Source organism: Rattus norvegicus, chromosome 2 (assembly GCF_021556685.1).
Source record: "Rattus norvegicus strain SHRSP/BbbUtx chromosome 2, alternate assembly SHRSP_T2T, whole genome shotgun sequence".
Classification (NCBI taxonomy): domain Eukaryota; kingdom Metazoa; phylum Chordata; class Mammalia; order Rodentia; family Muridae; genus Rattus; species Rattus norvegicus.
The window spans coordinates 184,900,349-184,919,903 of NC_141535.1; the positions used below are offsets into that span (position 1 = coordinate 184,900,349).

The 19,555-nt window shown below is 47.8% G+C and overlaps 1 protein-coding gene across 2 annotated transcripts in view; it reads right to left on the reverse strand.

Annotated features, from left to right (window-relative positions):
- Positions 1–1,985: 1,985 nt before the first annotated feature.
- The window catches only part of Prune1 (prune exopolyphosphatase 1), a 28,839-nt gene continuing 11,269 nt past the window's right edge, over positions 1,986–19,555 (reverse strand). The window contains 7 exon segments of one of the 2 annotated variants that reach the window (NM_001007697.1): positions 3,199–3,706; positions 6,604–6,762; positions 7,834–7,928; positions 10,286–10,444; positions 12,303–12,487; positions 14,143–14,345; positions 17,107–17,199. In NM_001007697.1, the coding sequence (NP_001007698.1) occupies positions 3,275–3,706; positions 6,604–6,762; positions 7,834–7,928; positions 10,286–10,444; positions 12,303–12,487; positions 14,143–14,345; positions 17,107–17,199 (1,326 nt within the window). In that variant the 3' untranslated portion in view covers positions 3,199–3,274. 2 annotated transcript variants of the gene reach the window in all.

The window sequence follows — 19,555 nt, forward strand, 5'->3', positions numbered from 1 at the left end:
TAGGAGGCCGTGGTCCCAGCCCCCAAACTTTTTACTTCTCTGTGTCAGCTGTTGCTCTGCCTCTAAGGAGGTAGGAGGTGTGGAAGGGAGGTAACCTCATCTTCAAACAGGTTTTGCCACCTCCCCTCCCAAGGAGCAGGTTTGCCCAAAAGCCCGGCCTCTTGTGTGGGGGCGGGCTTTCGGGTGAAGAAAGATTTCTAGGATACTGATCCGTCTCCATTCCAGATTCTTTATAACCTGGAAGCCCTTTGTTTTGCTCTTTAAGGGGTGGGGGAGGTGCTAAAGCTAATTTTGCGTGTGTCAGTATGTGTGCATTCCTGTAGAAACCTGAAGCTGGCACTGGATATCTTCCTCTATCTGCCTAGGCAGTCTCAATTGAACCCAGGCCTCACTGATTCCGCTAGGGCTCCCCTGACCAGCCTTCCAGAGTGCCTGGGTTTCAGGTGGATGCTACGCCTGTCCAGCCTGTGTGTCCCTTGGATCCACAGTTAGGTCCTCTTGCTTGGATGAGTGCCTTACGCATGGAGCCAACTCCCCAGCCTTTTATTTTTCTAAGTGTCTTACATTTTAGAACAGTCTGATATGGAATGGGTGGTCACATGACCTGTCTGCCTCAGGTTGCGCCAGGAGCTAGGTTTACTCTTTCGAATATTATCTGTTGTGGGGGTCCCAGTAGGTGTATGCACCTGAGCACCTGCAAAGAGGTTGGGGGAGGGTGCTCTCCCCTATCACTTCGCCTATTTCTTTCAGATAAGGTCTCTCTCTAAACCTGGGTCTGTCTCTGCTCTGCATGGAGCTGGGAGCACAGGCGTCTGCAGAGTTGCATCTTGTTACATGGGTGCTGGAATCTGAACTCATTTTCATGATTGAAGAGAACACAGTTTTAACTGCTGAGCCCCCTCTATGCCTTGGAGCTTAATTTTTTTTTAATTTTTTTATATGCATAGGTGTATTGCCTACATATTTGTCTGTACACCAGGTATGTGCCTGGTGCCCTTGGGAGATAGAAGAGGGTTTTTGATTTCCTGGGACTGGAGTTACGGGTAAATGTGAGCCCTATGGGTGATGGGAAATAACCCTGGGTCGTGTGGAAGAGCAGCCAGTCCTCTTAACCACTGAGCCATCTCCTCAGCCCTTAAATTTTTTTTAATTATGTTTTATTTTTGAGTGTGTGGGTGTATGACATCTTGTAAGAGTTGGTACTTTCCTTTTACCATGTAGGTCCAAGGAATCAGAATCTATTTCAGATGGTCATCTTGGCCTGGGTACCTCTGCCCATACCATCTCAGAGCCCTAGCACCTACTTTTTAAAAGTAGGTCCTGGTGAGGGCCTGTAATCTCAGCTTCTCAGCAGGCTGAGGTGGGACTGCAAGTTCAAAGTCAGCCTGGGCAATTTAGTGAGACCCTGTCTCCAAATATTAAGTTAAAGATATCTGGGGGTGTTAATAGGGTGGAGGTGCATGCTTTTAACCACAGCACTGAGAAGGCAAAGAGGCAGGTGGACCCAGGACAGCCAGGGCTAAGCAGAGAAACCCTGTCTCAAAACCCTGTCTAAAAATGGGCTAGAGATGAAAAAGACTGAGTGGTCGAACACCTAACCAGCATGTGCAAGGCCCTGGGTGCCATCCCCAGAACCACACACAGGCAGAGCTAAGAAACTATTTTGGTTTAAGTCCATCATGGACCTACTTTTCCAGCATAAGGAAAACAGAGAAGATAAACCAGGTATATCACATCTGCAATTCCAGTACAGGGAGGCTCCTGCTGGAGGTGAGACTGTGGCAGACAGACTGGGAGGTGAGTCTGTGGGAGGTGAGTCTGGGAGGTGAGTCTGTGGGAGGTGAGTCTGTGGGAGGTAAGTCTGTGGGAGGTGAGTCTGTAGGAGTTGAGTCTGTGGGAGTTGAGTCTGTAGGAGGTGAGTCTGTAGGAGGTGCAGCTATTACCCACAGGAAGGCCTGAGTACACCTTTAAAAAGAGACAAGACCTTCAAACAGGAAGAAAGTATTTAATATGAAACAAAAATGCAAAACAAAGTAGTACCAAAGTCACAGAACACAATCCCTTTGGTTCAGTGATCGCACCAATATTTCATGTTCCCACTGGCTACAGACCTCTTACCCTAAAGTGAAGTCAGACTGCCCCAAACCACCACACACCCTACTGCTCAGCGATATTGTTTGTAACTTATATGGGGTAAGAACAGGGGAAACAGCTTGGTTTGAAAAGGGGGGGGGGGGGGGGGACTACACGTGCGGAACAAGTCACTGGGAGAGAGCTCGCCACTGGGTCACCATTACAACCCTGTACATGCTACATTAGGCTAAATTCCTTGTACAATCACATATAAACACGAAACAATCCAGTGACCCTGAGCCCTCCCAGGGAAGACAAAAGGAAAGATGACAAGGAAGCAAAGGAGAGAAAGGATGGGAGGAGCGCAGCTCACAGAACGCCAGGGCACATCTCCTCCTACCCTCAGTCATGATGGGGAAATGAGACTGGGGACAGATGTTTCACCAGAAGACACTCCCCAAGTTCTTCAACACGAGCAAAACCAGAAAAGACAGACAAGACCTCGCCAGACTCACTAAGACGGGATATCCGGGGCTCAGTCAATTCTACCCTCTTGGCAAAAATGTCTATGAGGTCCCATAGCCACTCTGGGTCAGGAGAAGGCAAGAACCTGGGTCCTCAGGTTCTCTCCAGGTTTCCCACGATTGTGGGACAGAAGAAGCCAAAGATATTGAAGTCAGACATCTGTTCAAGACAACAGACTAGTCAGGGTTGTGTGACAATTTCAGCACTCAGGAGGATTAGGAATTCAAGACTAGCCTCAGATACACACAGAGCTCAAGGCCAGCTTGGGCTACATGAGGCTCTGTCTCAAAAAGAACTTTAAAAAAATTGTAAAGGTCAATTCATGGAGATTCTGCCTTTGTTCACGGTCCTTGTGAAAACACTGAGATGGGGTCTACATTCCTTTAGTCCCTCTCTGCCAGGACAGTGGTCCTATCAGACTGTACCCACAGAGAGAGGAAAATCAGTACAGATTAAATAATAAAATTAAATATAACTTGTCTGCCTGGTTGAGACAGAGAGGAGAGGAAGAAAGCCGTCCTCACAGCAGCTGCTTTCTCCCCAGTATTATGAGAACAGTACGCCCGATCCTGGAGCCATGGACATAGTTGGCTAAAATGGTCAAACATCTCAAAACATGCATTTGAGGCGGGCCAGTCACTACCACCTCCACACTCCCCGACCCCGCCTCCGATGGTCACTTATTTGATGGGCAGGCTCTGGTAGACTGGGATAGTGAGATCTGACTGCACTTCTCAAAGACAGCCTCGGCAGAGAGCTTAGGCAGCCCCTGATCCAGGGGGCACTCATCCACCAAGCTGTTCATGGGCGTGGGCGGCAGAGGAGGGTCTTCATCATCTTGACTCAGTCCAGCGATCAGGGAGTTACTCGCCTTGTCCAACTCCTTGTCAGCCTGCTCCCTAGACATACCCAAGGCGGCCTCCAGCTGCCCTGCAGGCGTCCTCATGGAGTCGAGATATGCAGAGAGCGCTTCCTGCAGCACAGGCAGCAGCTTCTTTCGAGAGACCTGGGTGTTGCCTTGAAGATAGGCCTGGAGGTGAGCAGAGATGCTCGGGATGGGTGTCAGCTTCAGGGCTGGGGAGGTGGACTGTTCCAGGACTCCACAGATCTACAGAAGACAAGCACAGGCAAAGGTGGTCAAGGGACAGCGATGGTCAAGGGGCATACCATAGCGCTGAGGTTTCTTTAACAGGGATGAAAAGTATTTTGTTTGTTTGCTTGTTTGTTGAGACAGGGTCTCACAACGTAGCTCCAGATGGCCTGGAACCCACAGAGACTCACCCCCTTCAAGGCCTGCTTACTGCTGAGATTATCCACGGACTACCAGGGCTGGTTTATGAGGTGCCTAAGATCAAACCCAGGGCTTCAAGCATCTGGAAGCCCTCTCCCACATGATTTTCATGCCTAGACCAACTCCCAACTTTTTTTTTTTTTTTTTTTTTTTGACAAAAGGTCTTACATTTACTATAACCTGGAACTTACTAGGTAGCTCAGACTGGCCTTAAATGTACTGTAATCCACGTGCCTCGGCTTCCTAAGCGCTGAAATTACAGGTATAAGGCTCACTGCATGACTAGAACATTTAGATGACATTTGTTTCATTAACAAAGAAACCGAAGTGCACAGAGGTTTGAGGAGAGCAGAATCTGAGACAGTCCTAGAATCCCCGGCATCATCCCAAGGCAGGGTCCATGTGTGTCCTATGCTCGTGGTCTTCAGTGAGGACAGGGCTGGCAACCACGTTGAGATCAGGGGACTAAGGCCAAACAAACTGAACAGGAGGTGAGTGGCCGGCCAAGCATGCTTTACAGACACCACGTTATGGAGGCATAGCTGCTGCATACACACTTGTAGCTAGGGTGACCGAGGCTTACATGGACTAGCTCATGGTGTAGCCCAGGCTGTCCTGGAACTTGCTCTGTAGATCAGGCTGGCCTCCAACTCAAAAATCTGCCTGCCTTTGCCTCCCAAGTACTGGGATTAAAGGTGTGTATGAGCATGATCAGCAGATTAGGTCACAGTTTATACAGAACGAAACTGACAAACCCAGGACTGTCACCAAGAGCAGTGTTCTAAATGTATTATATACCAGTGACAGAAGGAAGGGAAGAAATGGCAGAACAGACTGAAAAGGATCCTCTCCCAGCACAGAGAACATGGGCAGTTCTAGTCATCAGAATGGCAGAGAGGAGACCAGGTTCTGGAGGGGAAGGGTTCCTTCCCTACAGCCAAAGTACCTCCCTTCATGTGGTTAGTAAAAGTCGCAAGCTCTGAACATGGACCTGCCACAAGACGCACTTTACGCTAACGACCACAGCAAACTGTGCAATGGTGACTCTCCCATCACTACTTTTTGCTAATGACCACAGCAGACAAGCGGATAGGAACCTGAGACAGAAAACCATGTCCTGTCCTCCAAAGCACCAGCTACTCCTACAGCAGGGGAGGAAGAGGAAGCAGCAGCAAAGTGCAGACAGACCTTCCCCAAGTTCAGAGGACTCCTGGCTGGACCATCCTGAGCACCTTCCCAGAACAGGCAACCAAAGTCTCAAGTCATTCTGAGTCAGTGTTCAACGGGAAACCGAAACACGGGCCAGGAAGGGTGCTGGCCCTGTATTGACCCCTTCTCTGGAGTGTGGTATCCAGACTGATCCTAGTGTGCTGCACAGTTGAAAAGGGTCCTACTGTGTGTGTAGGGGGATGGGTGTGCCCCTCGTCTTTTACTCTTTGTACTGTCCCACTCCTGAGCTACACCCCCAGTCTTCTGTCTACAAACGGTCAAGACAACAAAAAGAACCAGTTTTCTTTTAGTTTTTGTGGTGGTGGTGGTTTTTGTGGTACTAGGGATCAAACCCAGGCAGCGTCCAGGTGAGCACTCTACCGCTGAGCTTAATCCTCAGCCTCTGCCTGGTCTTTTCTAAAGAGAGGATCTCACTCTACAGACTTGGCTGGCCTCACACTCACAGGTTATCCTCTTGCCTCTGCTATCTACTGCTGGGGTGGGAGGTGTGTGCAGCCTGGCATCAGCCCTTGGGGTTGTGAAATAGTTTCTGTTACTAAGTCCCAGGCTGTAGTCCCTAAACGCTGGGAAGAGGCCTGAGTTAGTGCGCACCGTGAGAGCAAGTTCTGACTACAGATGATAATACTTCCCTCTTCCCAAGGTTAGCTGCCGCTCCCTGTAAGCCCAAATTGTTGTCTCTAATCTTCAGAACTGAGATGGTTTGTATATGCTCGGCCAGGGAGTAGCACTGTTAGAAGGTATGGCCCTGTTGGAGTAGGTGTGTCACTGTGGGTGTGGGCTTTAAGACCCTCCCTCATCCTAGCTGCCTGAAGTCAGTCTTCCACTAGTAGCCTTCAGATGAAGATGTAGAACTCTCAGCTCCTCCTGCACCATGCCTGCCTGGATGCTGCTATGCTCCCACCTTGATGATAATGGACTGGACCTCTGAACCTGCAATCCAGCCCCAATTAAATGTTGTCCTTTATAAGACTTGCCTTGGTCATGGTGTCTGTTCACAGCAGTAAAACCCTAAGACAAGAACCATTTTTCTCAGTAACCGTATGTCCCTAGTAGAGAGAATGGACAAAAAGCAGGCAGGGGGTCCAGGTGCATTCTGGGTTCCTGTGTGAGGCCCTGTCTTGAAACAAAAAATAGGACCAACAGATAAAGGCTGCCCAGACTGACCACTGGTGTTTGATCCCTAGTACCTACACTAGTAGAAGTGAACTGATTCCTGCAAGCTGTTCTCTGACCTCCACATCTGCGCACACACACTAGGATCCCAGCATCCATAATGGGTGGCTAACAAACACTTGTCACTCTAGCTCCAAGGGATCTAACACCCTCTTCTGGCCTCCACGGGCACCCATTGGTACTCACAGGGACACAAACACACAAAAGTAAATAAAAATCTAAAACACAGAGAACTCAAGGTGAGGTCTTACAGCACAGAATTGTAAGACACAGAGGCCATTGACCCTCAGGTTGATGGGATGGAGACTCACTGTCATTCGAAGTGCCTCGTAGGGACAGAAGATGGCTAGCTGCCGTACTGGCTCGTTGTGAGTGTTGAAAAAGATCGCCATGGCAACCAGGGCATCATAGCTGTGATCTTGGCAGAAAGCACTGAGGTCTGAGAGGAGGCCTGACCGCTGCAGAAAGGCCTAGAAGGGAAGAAACGGAAAGCAATCCAAGTTTAGAGCCAGACCGTCCTTATCACCAATGAGCTCTTACTAAGAGTTTTCTGTGCATGCACCTCATAATTTGTGCATCCCTAAAAATGTGTGTAGTACTTATGCTGGAGATTGTGGTGGAATAGGGAGAATACGGGCTTTCGGCTACAACAACATCGCTCTGAAAATGTGGCTCCAGTACATTGCCTCTCAGGAATAACACATTCCTAGGTACTCACAGGGACAAAGTCACAAAAGTAAATAAAAATCTAAAACACACAGAACTCAAGGTAAGGTCTTACAGGACAGAACTGTAAGACAATATATTCCTAAGTGATATTAACTCCCTGAGCCCAAGTCTCTTCAGTAAGAAGACAGCATGTACTTTTTAGCTGGTCTTTGCTACTTGTAGGTTCTTTTTCCTATCCTCCTCTCCCCCCAATTTTACCCCATATCAATAGATAGGAGAGAAAGAAGGATGGGAGGAGGGAAGGAGAGAGAGAGATTTCTGAATCTAATTTCTTCCTTCTTTGAGCACTAACAAACCACAAGCCAATCCCCTTGTGCCATGAACAACCACTAATCACCTCTCAGGGCCCTAGCGTTTGTATGCCCTCTGAGATGCAAATGTCACACATTAGCAAAAAACGTCTGCAGCTGGCAAATGCATGCCTCTACTAGAGCATGAGGCAGAATCACAGCCAGCCGCTTCGGATGGCCTAAAGCAGCCGTGCATCCTCACACCTGGGATCAAAAGGAAAACAAATTCTCACTATAGAGCCAACTTTCCTGCCCTGTCCAAACAAACAAACAAGAAGAAAAACAAACCCAAAATGTTACACAAAATCCCTGACTGCTCTACAGAGAAAGATTTGTAGGAGTGCGAGACTGACGTGGCACAGGGAGTAACACTCAGTCTGTCACAGCAGCGCAGGGAGGGATGAAGGCCTGGAGAGGATCCCAGAGGGGATGGAGATAAGTGGAGAGGTATGAAGGGGTGAGCTAGGAACTGAGGGCAGGGCCAGTGAATGAAGGTGTCCCCTTCCACTGGCTAGCTCTTACCTCCAAATCCATGTAGACTGCACTGACTGCCACCTTGGTACCTTGTCTGTAGATAGTCTTCTGGTCCTTTCTGAGCATCTGCTCAGTGGTCAATCCTAGGAAACAGAAGTCACACAGGAGACTTGGCCTAACACCGCAAAGGTAAAGACAAGGAAAATGGGACAATAGTTTCTCCTCAGGGCAACAACAGTAGCAATAACTGAAGATGTAACTGTATAAAGGTTTACTTAAATAATCAGGTCACAGGCATCAGTTACAAGCATTGACTATTCTTCAGAGGACCTGGGTTCAATTCCCCACACCCACATGATGGCTTATAACTGTCTGTAACTGTAGTTCCAGGAGAATCTGTCACCCTCTTCTGTTGGCACCAGACATGCACACAGTGCACAGACATACATGCAAGCAAAACACCCATGCACATACAAAATAAATAAATAAAACTTTAAAACGATAACAATCAGGTCACAAGAGTTAAATGGCTGTGGTCAAAGTAAGGGTCTTTGCTGAAGGGTAAAGGGGAAGCTTCACTGAGTGTGGTGACAGTGCACACCCTTGAGCCCAGCGCTGTGGAGGAAGAGGCCAGTGGAGCTCAAGAGTCTGAATCAGCCAGGTCTCCATCATGGGTTCCAGGCTAGCCAGGGCTGCATAGTGAGACCATCTCATTAGCAAACACCTGCCCCACAAAACTAACAAACAAAAAACCAGAGCCCGAACACAGGCCTTTCTGCCCCTCTATCCTCTCCTCCCGCCATTCATTCATTATTTTTGCTGTGAGTCACACCCAGGGCCTTGCCCATGCGGACAAGTATCTGCTCCCGGGCTATGTCCTCAATCCTGAGGGTTTCCTTTCTGTGTTTACTCGAAAGGTCCATGGACACTCATGTTTCCTTCTGCTGCTTTTTTTATGTCAATAGGTGGATTATGGAAGTTTTGCTTCTGTTTGTCTTCTGAACACAAACTAAAATGGCTTCTTCTTCCTTTCCATAATTACGTGGCGCACACAGCTCTTGTTCTGATGACTTACAGCCTCCCCTCCCAACACCAGTATACTTCATGTATGGCCTCCATTCTCTGATTAGACAGGGACTCTAAGGTGTTTTGGTTTTTTGTGAGTTTGAACAATGTAGTGATCATCTCTCAGACCCGCCCACCATCCCCGACCACTGAGCTCTGGCTTTGTTCTCTTTCCATTTCAAACCCACCAAGTCCGATGTGTGCCGCACATAGTCATGGATGTTTAAACGCCTTCTATTTCATTTTGTTTGCTGGGACAGGGCTTCTCTGTGTAGCTTTTACCTTTGGAGGCAGTGTCTTATTGTGTGCCCGAGCTGTCCTTCAACTCACCATGCAGCCCATGCTGCTTTGAACTTTCTGCCTTCTGCCTGGCTTCACCAGTGCTGAGATTAAAGGATGGGCTACCCTCCCAGTCCTTCTCATCCTCTGTAGTGAGAATTCTGCAATTTTGGTTTCTTTAAAAACACAGAAATGGGGGCTGGAGAGGTGGCTCAGAGGTTAAGAGCAATGACTGCTCTTCCATAGGTCCTGAGTTCAATTCCCAGCAACCACATGGTGGCTCACAACCATCCTTCTTCCCGTGTGTCTGAAGACAGCTACAGTGTATTCATATAAATAAAATAAATCTTAAAAAAAAAAACAAACAAACACAGAAATGGGGGCTGGAGAGGTGGCTCAGTGGTTAAGAGTACTAACTGCTCTTCCAGAGGTCCTGAGTTCAATTCCCAGCAACCACACGGTGGCTCACAACCATCTGTAATGGGATCTGGTGATATCTTCTGGCCTGCAGGCATACATGCAGGCAGAATGCTATATAGATAATAAATCTTTAAAAACACACACACAGAAATATTATGAATGTGCTTTCATTTTAACCCTGGGTGTGAGGATGTGGGGCTGCTTTAGACTGTTTGAAGTGGCTGACTATGATTTGCATCACACTCTAGCAGAGACGTGGTTTTGCCAGCTGTAGACAGAGGGTGCATAAATGCTAGGGCCCGAAGAGGTAGAGTGGGTGGTTGTTAGTAATTTAGGGAGGTTGGTTTGGACTATTAGTAGTTGTGCTCAAAGAAACAGAAAGAAAAAAATTAGATACAAAGATATCTGTCAGTCAGTCTGTCTGTTTGTCTGTCTCTCGTCCCTCTCCACCCCCATCCTTCTTTCTCTCCTATCTAGTGACGGGTTGAAACTAGGGGGATAAAGAGTAGGAAAAAGAAGTACCCACAAAGCAGCAAAGAGCAGCTGCAGTCCTCTTGCGGACCAGGATGAAATGATGTAGCATGACTCACGGGTTCATGAGCAGACATGCATGTTACTCGTTTCCTCTCACATGAAGAGTAAACCATTGCTGTGCTCTGAAATCGTCCTGATGGCCCCCAGATACGAGAGCAAAGCTTGCCCATGACTCTCTCGTGGAAAATCTGACACATCATACCTGAGACATCAAACTTGGCCTTCTGCAGAGAATCAAAGATGTCCTTTCTTTTGGGCAGATCTGGGAAAAGGGCCTCCAGTTTTTCCACATATTCGTTGTCCTTTAGGGTTGCCTTTCCAATTTTGGCATCCATATTGACACAGTCCAGGATGATGGTTCCTATGACAGGAGAAGGCAGAACTGCAGTCCTGTGTGTGAGTGAACCCTCCGCTCACAACCTTCAGCACACACATAACTCCAAACCCAATGAACGAGATCCGGAGGATACTTCCCAGGCAACCCCACCAAAGACAAGCCAATGCGCCTGGACTGACCATGTCTGAAGAGAAACCTCCCAACGTAAATGCAGGGAGGGACATGACAGGTGGACAAGAAGCCTGAGTGTGGAGCTGTACGGACGGCTCAGCAGTTATGAGCACCGGGTGCTCTACCACAGGGCCCAGGCTTGAGAACCAATGTGGCAGTTTATAACTGATACTCCAGCCTAAGGAGCTCTGCAGGCTTTCCCTTCTGGCTTCCTCAGGTACCCAGGATGCACACTGTGCACAGAGATACACACAGACAAAAAGCCCATACACATAAAAATAAAGAAAAAAATTTTAAAAAGGAGCCTGGGCATCCTGGGCCTTGTAGATTTCACAGCCTCAGAAGGAATCCATCTCTTCAGAAAGCCAAATTCCATCACACAATCTTTTTTTTTTAAATCTTTTTACAATTTTATTTATTCTTTGAAAATTTCATATTTTTTCCACTCCCCCAGCTCCACCTCCATTGCCCACCTACCCAGCTGCATGTTCTTTCTCTTAAAAAAGGGGGCTGGAGTCTGGCGGGGGTGGCACGTAACTTTAATCCTAGCACTCAGGAGGCAGAGGCAGGCAGATCTCAGAGTTCAAGGCCAGCCTATATTCCACAGAGTGAGTTCCAGGACAGCTAGGACTAGACAGAGAAACCATGTCTGGAAAAACGTAAAAAGGGGCTGGGGGAGGCAGCAAGGAGAGGTAGGAAAGTCAAGCAGTAGTGGTGCTTGCCTTTAATCCCAGCACTAGGGAAGCCGAGACAGGTGGATCTCTGTGAGTTCGAGGGCAGCCTGGTTTACATAGTGAGTTCTATCACAACCAGGGAGACCCTATCTCAAAAAGAAAAAAAAGGGGGTGGGGGTAGAATGGGGTGGGTAGGGGGTGGAGAGATGGCTCAGAAGAGCACTGGTTTCTCTTCCAGAGGACCCAAGTTCAATTCCCAGCACCCAATAGCAGTTGAAACCATTTGTAACTCTGATACCCTCTTCTGACATCTGAGCACATCATGTAGTGCTTAGACACACATGCAGCAAAACACACATCCACGTAATTTTTTTTAAAGGCAAAACCAAAAAATAAACAAACAAACCCTCGTGGAATATGATTTTTACTGGCCAACTACTCCTGAGCACAGGGCCTGCCCGGGGGTGTGACTGACATACCTACTGTCACTCCACTGATGAAAATTGACTCCCCTCTCTCAGCAGCTGCCAATTCAAAAAGCTCACTGACTATGGATGAAGCTTTGTGCTTCTCTTCTGTCTGGACTTTGTCTTCCATCACAGCATCTTAATATTGGAAGAGCGTGCCTAGTCTAATCTAAATGAGATCGGCACATGCACACCCCGTGGAAAAATGTAAGAGGAAAGGTTAAGAGGCCTGCTGAGATAAACAACTATTCCTGTGGAGCTGCTGTCAGAGATGCCTGTTTCCTTGGTGAGTCCTCCTTCCATTAAACATTGCTGCAAATGGGAACCACCTCTGCACTCTCTCCCACAAATTCCCAGGCGGTGAAACCATGACCAGCTGCTGCAAGAACCCTGGCCCTCTGTGGTGAGCAAATGGCGTCAAGAACACATTGTTACCAGCAAGGCTGGAGGGCTCTGGACTTACACACACGCACGCGCATACACACACACACACACACACACACACACACACACACACACACACACACACACACACACACACACACTCTCAACCCAAACCTGATCCCTTACCATGCAGAAGGGCTGCAGTTTGTCTGTCCAAGGTCTCTGGTGCCCCCTGCAGGATTCTCTCAGCCACCAGGGTGGCACAGGACCCCACCAGCTCAACTGAAACATGACAGGGAGGACAGTATTTCTGCTCGATTGGTCGGTGGTCCAGCACCTCGGCTACTGCCTCCTCCAGGGCTGCGTCGCTCCTGGGGAGAGTGATGGTTAGCAGAAAACAAAGAAAGAGAAGCAGGTAAGAGCTCTCCAGCTGCCCAAAGGGACCTCCAACTCCTCACCGTGAGGAAAAGTATGCGCGTCCTATGCGGATACACAGAAATCACTTTAGCCCGCCTTACCCCTCTCCACTCTGTACTGTGGAATCGGAAGCAGCATTAAACTGCATGTGAGTGAACTCTGTGAAGTTTCTGCTATATATATCTACGCGGCCATTGTCCTTTAGGGCTGCCTTTCCAACTGAATTCTATACTTGACCTTGCTCTCCTGACGGTGAAACACCTCAGAAGCCATGGCAGGTCTTGTATCTGTGTCTTCCTTTCTAGCCCTGTGCTACTGCCTTCTAGGCCCATCAGTGTCCCCTACCTGGACTGTTTCAACTAAGGGCTCGTCGTCTATGCTGTCCTTCAAAGCTTCCTAAATGATCACTTGAAAAACAAAACAAAATGAAAAAAAAAAGCAACCTTTATTCCGCCAGGACCTGGGATAAATGTAATTAACAAGTTTCCTACCTAAAACCAGAGTCCGTCTCCTTAGAAGGACCTGCAAGGACTCCATGATATGCTCCCTGCCTACCTCAGTCTCATCAATTCACGTCTTACCTTCCCACATAGTTCATGCCCAGCTGTGCAAAACAAATCCCAGTTCCCTACTCAGTGTGCAATTTCACGCCTGCCTGGCTTCTCCTCTTAATTCCTCTCTCTGCCTGAAGACTCCTTCCCACCTCTGCAGGGACTAACACAAAGCTCCCTTTCAAGACTGGGCTCAAGGGTCAGCTCCCTGTAGAGTCCTCTTGTCCTCAGTTTCCCTCCAGCACAATGAGTCAGGTCCGTGTATGGTCCACCAAGCCCCACCGTACTCTAGCGACAGTCAGGGTGTGCCTCCAGCCTCCACAATGGTCTCTTTACTTACTTCCCTCTTCCTGACTGAAAGGTGCATGAAACCGTCACCTTCCTCCATGTCAGGAAAAGGTTTTACTCAGTGAATTCATGGACGCATGAGGGCCATCAGCCAACTATCATTTCTTGGTATAACCACAGTGTGCTCAAGGGAAAATATACATTTTTAAGAATAGCAGGTGGCAGTCAGACTTAGGCAAGAATCATACTCTTGCTGCTTCCTGGCAGCCTTTTCCAGTCCTAAATTAGAAGTAGAATAATTATAAATGTATATACTTGTTGAGCAGACAAGTATTTATAGTCTACTAGAACATATTATTCCCGTATTTCAAAACAGCAAAAAGTTCTGACCCTGAAGGTAGATTTAAGTTATTTGGAATGATTACTTGGTTGGAACTCACCAAATATTTGTTTCTTTATATCATAAACATCACATAACTAGAGAAGTGACACTATTTTCAATAGTTTTTAATATTGGGTATGACCTATCAATTATAGTTAGCCTCTGAGGCAGGTGGATTGCTGACTTCAAGGCCAGACTGGAATACACAGTGAGTTCCAGGCCAGCCAAGGCTGGATAGTGAGGCCCTGTCTCACATGAAAAGCAAACAAAACAAAAAACCCAGCAGAGTAACAACACCAATGAGCCGCTGGGACTCCACAGGTGCTCTCTCTCCTCTCTCCCCGCAGGCCGGATGTCCACCGTAGCGACTTGGTGCCCGTCCACTCACTTGGGTAACATATGGTGGTCAACAAGGATGAGGGTGAGCTGGCCAGCCTGGTGCAGGGCAAGGAGGTCAATCTCATCCCGGAAGATCAGTGCTGACTCTGCAATCTTAACCTCCTGGAGGAAGAAGACATTGTCCCCTCGGAGAGGAAGCTCAGAGCGCTTTATATTTAAAACTGGTATAAAGATGTCTTCTGCTTCAGATGTCTAGTTAGGGAATTGAAAAGAAGACATAATACGGTTTAGGAACTGCAAGAAAAAGTAACCCAGCCCTAACTCTGACCTGAGGTTGGGTTCTGAGCTCTCTCTCTAATACACATATGTAAAACCAAAGGCCAAAGGATCTCAGGTGCCACCGCTCAGGGCCACAGTTAGCGAACCTGTACAAATAAGGGACGGCGTCTTTAAACTGGAGAATCAAACTGAGCGCCTTGACCATGGAAGCACACATCTGTGACTGAACTGCACCCTAATGTTCTGAGAGAATGGTCCTTGCCCTCCATCTTACCAATGACACGGAAACCAAAAAGCTACTTCATGGAAAAGACCTAGGTATAGCCTTCAAGCTACAGGAAATAGAAAATCGGTCCTTAGGAGTTGACCCAGGCAGGAGTTGGAGATGACTCAGAGGTTAAGTGCACTGGCTGCTCTTCCAGAGGACCCAGGTTCCATTCCCAGCACCCACATGGTAGCTCACAACCATTTATAACTCTGGTCCCAGGGACTCCGATGCCCTCTCTTCTGGGCTCTACGGGCACCTGGCACACACTTGGTGCTTAGACATATATACAGGCAAAACACCAATACACATAAAATAAGAATAAAGAGGGGTTGGGGATTTAGCTCAGTGGTAGAGCGCTTGCCTAGCAAGCGCAAGGCCCTGGGTTCGGTCCCCAGCTCCGGAGGAAAAAAAAAGAATAAAGACGGTGCTGTGCGTGGTGGCACCAGCCTTTAATCCTAGCAATCTGGAGGCAGGGGTAGGTGGATCTCTGTGAGTTCTAAGTCATCCTAATGTACAAAGAGATTCCAAGACAGCCAGGGATGTTATACAGAGAAACCCTGTCTCGAAAAACAATCAACCAACCAAACAAAACCCCTTTCTAATTGACGTGGGCTGGCAAGGATATAGCTTAGTTGGTATAACACTTATCTGGTATGCGAGAGGCCTAGGAATTCACAGCACTGCATAAACCACAAGACGGCTTTTGCCTGTAAGTCCAGCACACCGGATGCAGAAGCAGAATTAAAAATTCAGTGCTGTCTGCTGTCAGCTACCCATTGAGTTCAGTGTCAAAATAAAAGCCTGTTTCAAGGGCTGGAGAGATGGTTCAGCGGTTAGGAGCACTGACTGCTCTTCCAAAGGTCCTGAGTTCAGTTCCCAGCAACCACATGGTGGCTCACAACCATCTGTAATGGGATCTGATGTTCTCTTCAGGTGTGTCTGAAGACAGCTACAGTGTAGCAACATGAAATAAATAAATCTTTATTTAAAAAAAAAAAGCCTGTTTCAAAAAAAAAAAAGCTAATCTGGGAAAGATAAATTCTAGATCACTGGTATCCATAAGGAACCTCGATAATAAGCTATTTAAATACAACTTTATGGTTCCGCAAATTCTGTGTGGTGGTTTAAAGGACCCCAATAGGTCCACATGTGTGAATGCTTAGTTATCAAGGGAGTGGCACTATTTGAGAGGGACTGGAGGTGTGGTCTTGTTGGAGGAAGCATGAGGTAGAACTAGAAGTGGGCTTTGCGGTTTCAAGAGCCCAAGGCAGGCCCAGTGGCTCTCTTTCTGCTGCCTGGGGATCCAGATGTAGAACTCTCAGCTACTTCCCCAATACCGTGCCTGCCTGCATGCTGACATGCTCACTGCCATGATGATAATGGACTGAACCTCTGAACCTGTACGCCAGCCCCAATTAAATGCTTTTCTTTTTGTTTATGTTTTGTGTTTTAAGACAGGGTTTCTTCTGTGTAGCCCTGGCTGTCCTGGAACTTGTTTTGTAGACCAGGCTGGCCTTGAACTCAGAGATCCACCCGTCTCTTCTGAGTGCTGGGATTAAGGTGTGTGTCACCTTGCCCAACAAATGCTTTCTTTTTAAAGAGTTGCCTTGGTCATGGTGTCTTTTCACAGTAATAGAAAGACATTCCTCAAACCAGATTTCTATGTCCCAGAGGGTAACACAGTACTCGACAAAGTTTAAGTATCTTTATTTATCCTATGTGCGGTACACAGGTACACGTGTACCTGCATAAGCATGTGTAGAGCTCAGAGGACAACCTCAGGTGTCATTTCTAAAGCACCAGCATCCTGCTCCCTACTTGCCTGAAACAGGTAGGCTAGACTGGATGACCACTGAGACCCCAGACCTGCCTGTCTGCCTCCCTAGTGCTGGATGAGAAGGCAGTGCCACCATGCCTGACTTTGTTTATGTCGTTCTGTGGGTCAAACTCTGGTCTTCATGTTTGCACACCAAGGCCTTTATTGACTGAGCTATCCCATCCACTCTCCAACTTTATTTTTTACTGAATTATTCATCTTATTTTATATCGAATATTTGGCCTGTGTGTCATATGTGCACCACAGGTGTGCTGGTGCCTGTGGAAGTCAAAAGAAGGCGTTTTGATCCCCTGGAACTGGAATGGTTAACTACTGGGGAATAACTGAACCCTGGTCCTCTGAGCCATCTCTCCAGCCTCCCCACTCCCCATTTGTTAATGAAACAGAATGGCCCTTATCCTCTTGCCTCCCACTTCCAACAATGATCTATCTGACTGTCTATATTTCTGTCTGTCTGTCTGTCAATGAAGCCGAGTGGCCTTTATCCCACTTCCAAGGGCTTATAGATATGAGCCATCACCCACCTGAGACTTCACTTCAGTTTAGATAAGGCTAAATATTGGTAAGGAGCAAAGTTGGGTCTTGAATCCAAATCTCTCCACTCTAAAGGACTCTTTCTTGACTCTCACCTTTGTTAGGTAGAAGGCCAGGGCAAGGGCAGACACCATGGAGTCCAAGTCGCAGGCTTCATTCCCCAGCACAACATGTAGAGGCCTGGACTCCTGAGGGGAGGAGAAATAAGAAGCCATCTGTGTGTTTCCATTCCCTCACTCAAGTGGAGCATCAGGAACTTCTTATAGCCTTCAGAGGATATGGGACCATGACAGTGATCGGCAGAGGGGGCCCAAGCTTGGCAGTTATATACGTCAGCTGGCACAGAGATGCTTTCCCTGCGCTAACCTGAGTCCTCGCATGCTAACCCTCAGAAGCGCGCTATGCCACCATCAATTGCCCATGCTTCTTCAGGCGCCCACTGTAGGCAGCGTCAGAGTGCTCTGGAGATGGACAGCTAAGCCCACCCTCAAAGGTTCCAGGCCTAGGTTGCCACTCATCACCCCCATTTTCAAACTAGAATAATTTTTACATTCCTAAGCTATAAAAATAAGCACAGAGGCTTTGCAAATAAAGGTAAAAACCAAAATCTGCCACCAGCAGGAAGGTTCAGTGGATAAGGGTGCCTGCCATCAACCAGGCTTGATGACCTCAGTTTGACTCCTGCAATCCCCAAGCTGGGAAAGTTGTTCTCCAGGCTCTACACCATGGGGTCCAGGGGCCTGAACTGACAGGCTCCTTACCCACACTCATTGCTTTGTATGCTACACTAAGAAAGGAAGCATAACCCACAGCAAAAGGCTTGCTGCTGCTGAAATCTTCTGGATTTTTGGTTTGGCTTGATTTAGAGAAGTTCTCACTCTGTAACCCTGACTGGCCTTGGATCCATCTGCCTCAGACTCTCAGCTGCTGGGATTACAGGCATGAGCTGACCTGGCTTGTACACTTATTTCAATGAATTTGTGTGTGCAGCAAGTGTCTGCTGTGTGGGCCAGGGAGTGTCAACATCAGATGTTGGACCTCTCCTTCCTTCTTTTTGGGGGAGTATCTCTTGGTCACTACTGCATGCACACAAATTTCCAGGGATTCGTCTGTCTTCCATCTTGCTTTGCTGTAGATGCACTAAGATTACAGATGCATGGTGTAGCAGCTGGCTTTACATGGGTTCTGTCCTCACACTTTCATGGTAAGAACTTTATTCATTTAGCCACTGCGCTAGCTAGTTTTATGTCAGTTTGACACAAGTTACAGTCACTGGAGAAAAAGAGCCTCAATTAAGAAAATGCTTGCATAGGACTGGGCCACACATAGGCAAGTCTGTAGGAGATTTTCTCAATTGGTGGTTGATTTGGGAGGGTCCAGCACATTGGCAGACTTGTGGTCCTGGGTTCTATAAGAAAGCAGACTGAGCGAGCCATGAGGAACAAGCCAGTAAGCAGCACCCCTCCATGGCCTCTGTATCAGCCCCTGCCTCCAAATTTCTACCTGTTTGAGTCCCTGTTCTGACTTCCATCAAGAACAGTGATGGAGGCAGCAGAAGCCAAATAAACCCTTCGCTCCCCAGGCTGCTTTGGTCCGTGTTTCCTCAGAGCAATAGAAACCCTAAGACAGCCATCTCCTCAGCCAGGAATCTTTGTGCTTTGTTTCGTTCTGAGATGAGATCTCGCCATGAACTCAGAGAGATCGACCTGCTTCCATCCCCTTCCCCCAGTGCTGGAATTAAAGCCACTACAGCTGGCACAGAGCTTTTAAAAGTCCAGCTGCTGACACTGCAGAACTGATACCATTTCCCTTGATCCCGTTCATCCCCTGAGCTCCTAGGAATCCCAAACATATTTAGACTAAGGTCTCCAAGAGCAGACAGGCTCTGTCCTTTTTACTTAAACATTTGAGGGTCCAAACTTTTACACCCACTAATTGACCGATCGTTCAGTCTCAGTGACAGCTGGATGAGACGGGCACATACTTTGAGCATTACCATGCTGGATGTAAGGGCACATACTTTAATCTCAGCACTTGGGAGTTGGAGGCAGGAGAATCAGGACTTCTAGTTTGCCTCAGCTCAATACTAAGTTTCAGGCCAGCCCAGACTATCTGAGTTTGAACAAAGAGAAGAGTCGTTACAATCATGATTTTAAAGTACTGGGGAATACACCTGAGGAACTGCGTGCACTAGACAAGCACTCTACCCCTGAGGGGCATGCCTCACTCACCCTTGAGGTAGGGTTTGCTAAATAATGCAAACAGTCCTTACCTCTGTGATCTTCCTATTTCAACCTTGCTAGCACTATGGCTACGGTCACATGCCACCATGTCTGATTTTTGTGTTGCTGGTCAGTGAACCCTGAGTTGTGCATGCTAGGCAAGCACTCGATCAACTGAGCTACACCCCCAGTCCTTAAGCTAGCTTATCTAAAAACAAAAACTGGGGGGCTAGTTGACACATGCCCTTCATCCCAGCGCTTGGGAGACCTGCCAGTTTGGGGGCAGCCTGATGTACATTTCAAGTTCCAGGTCAGCCAAGGC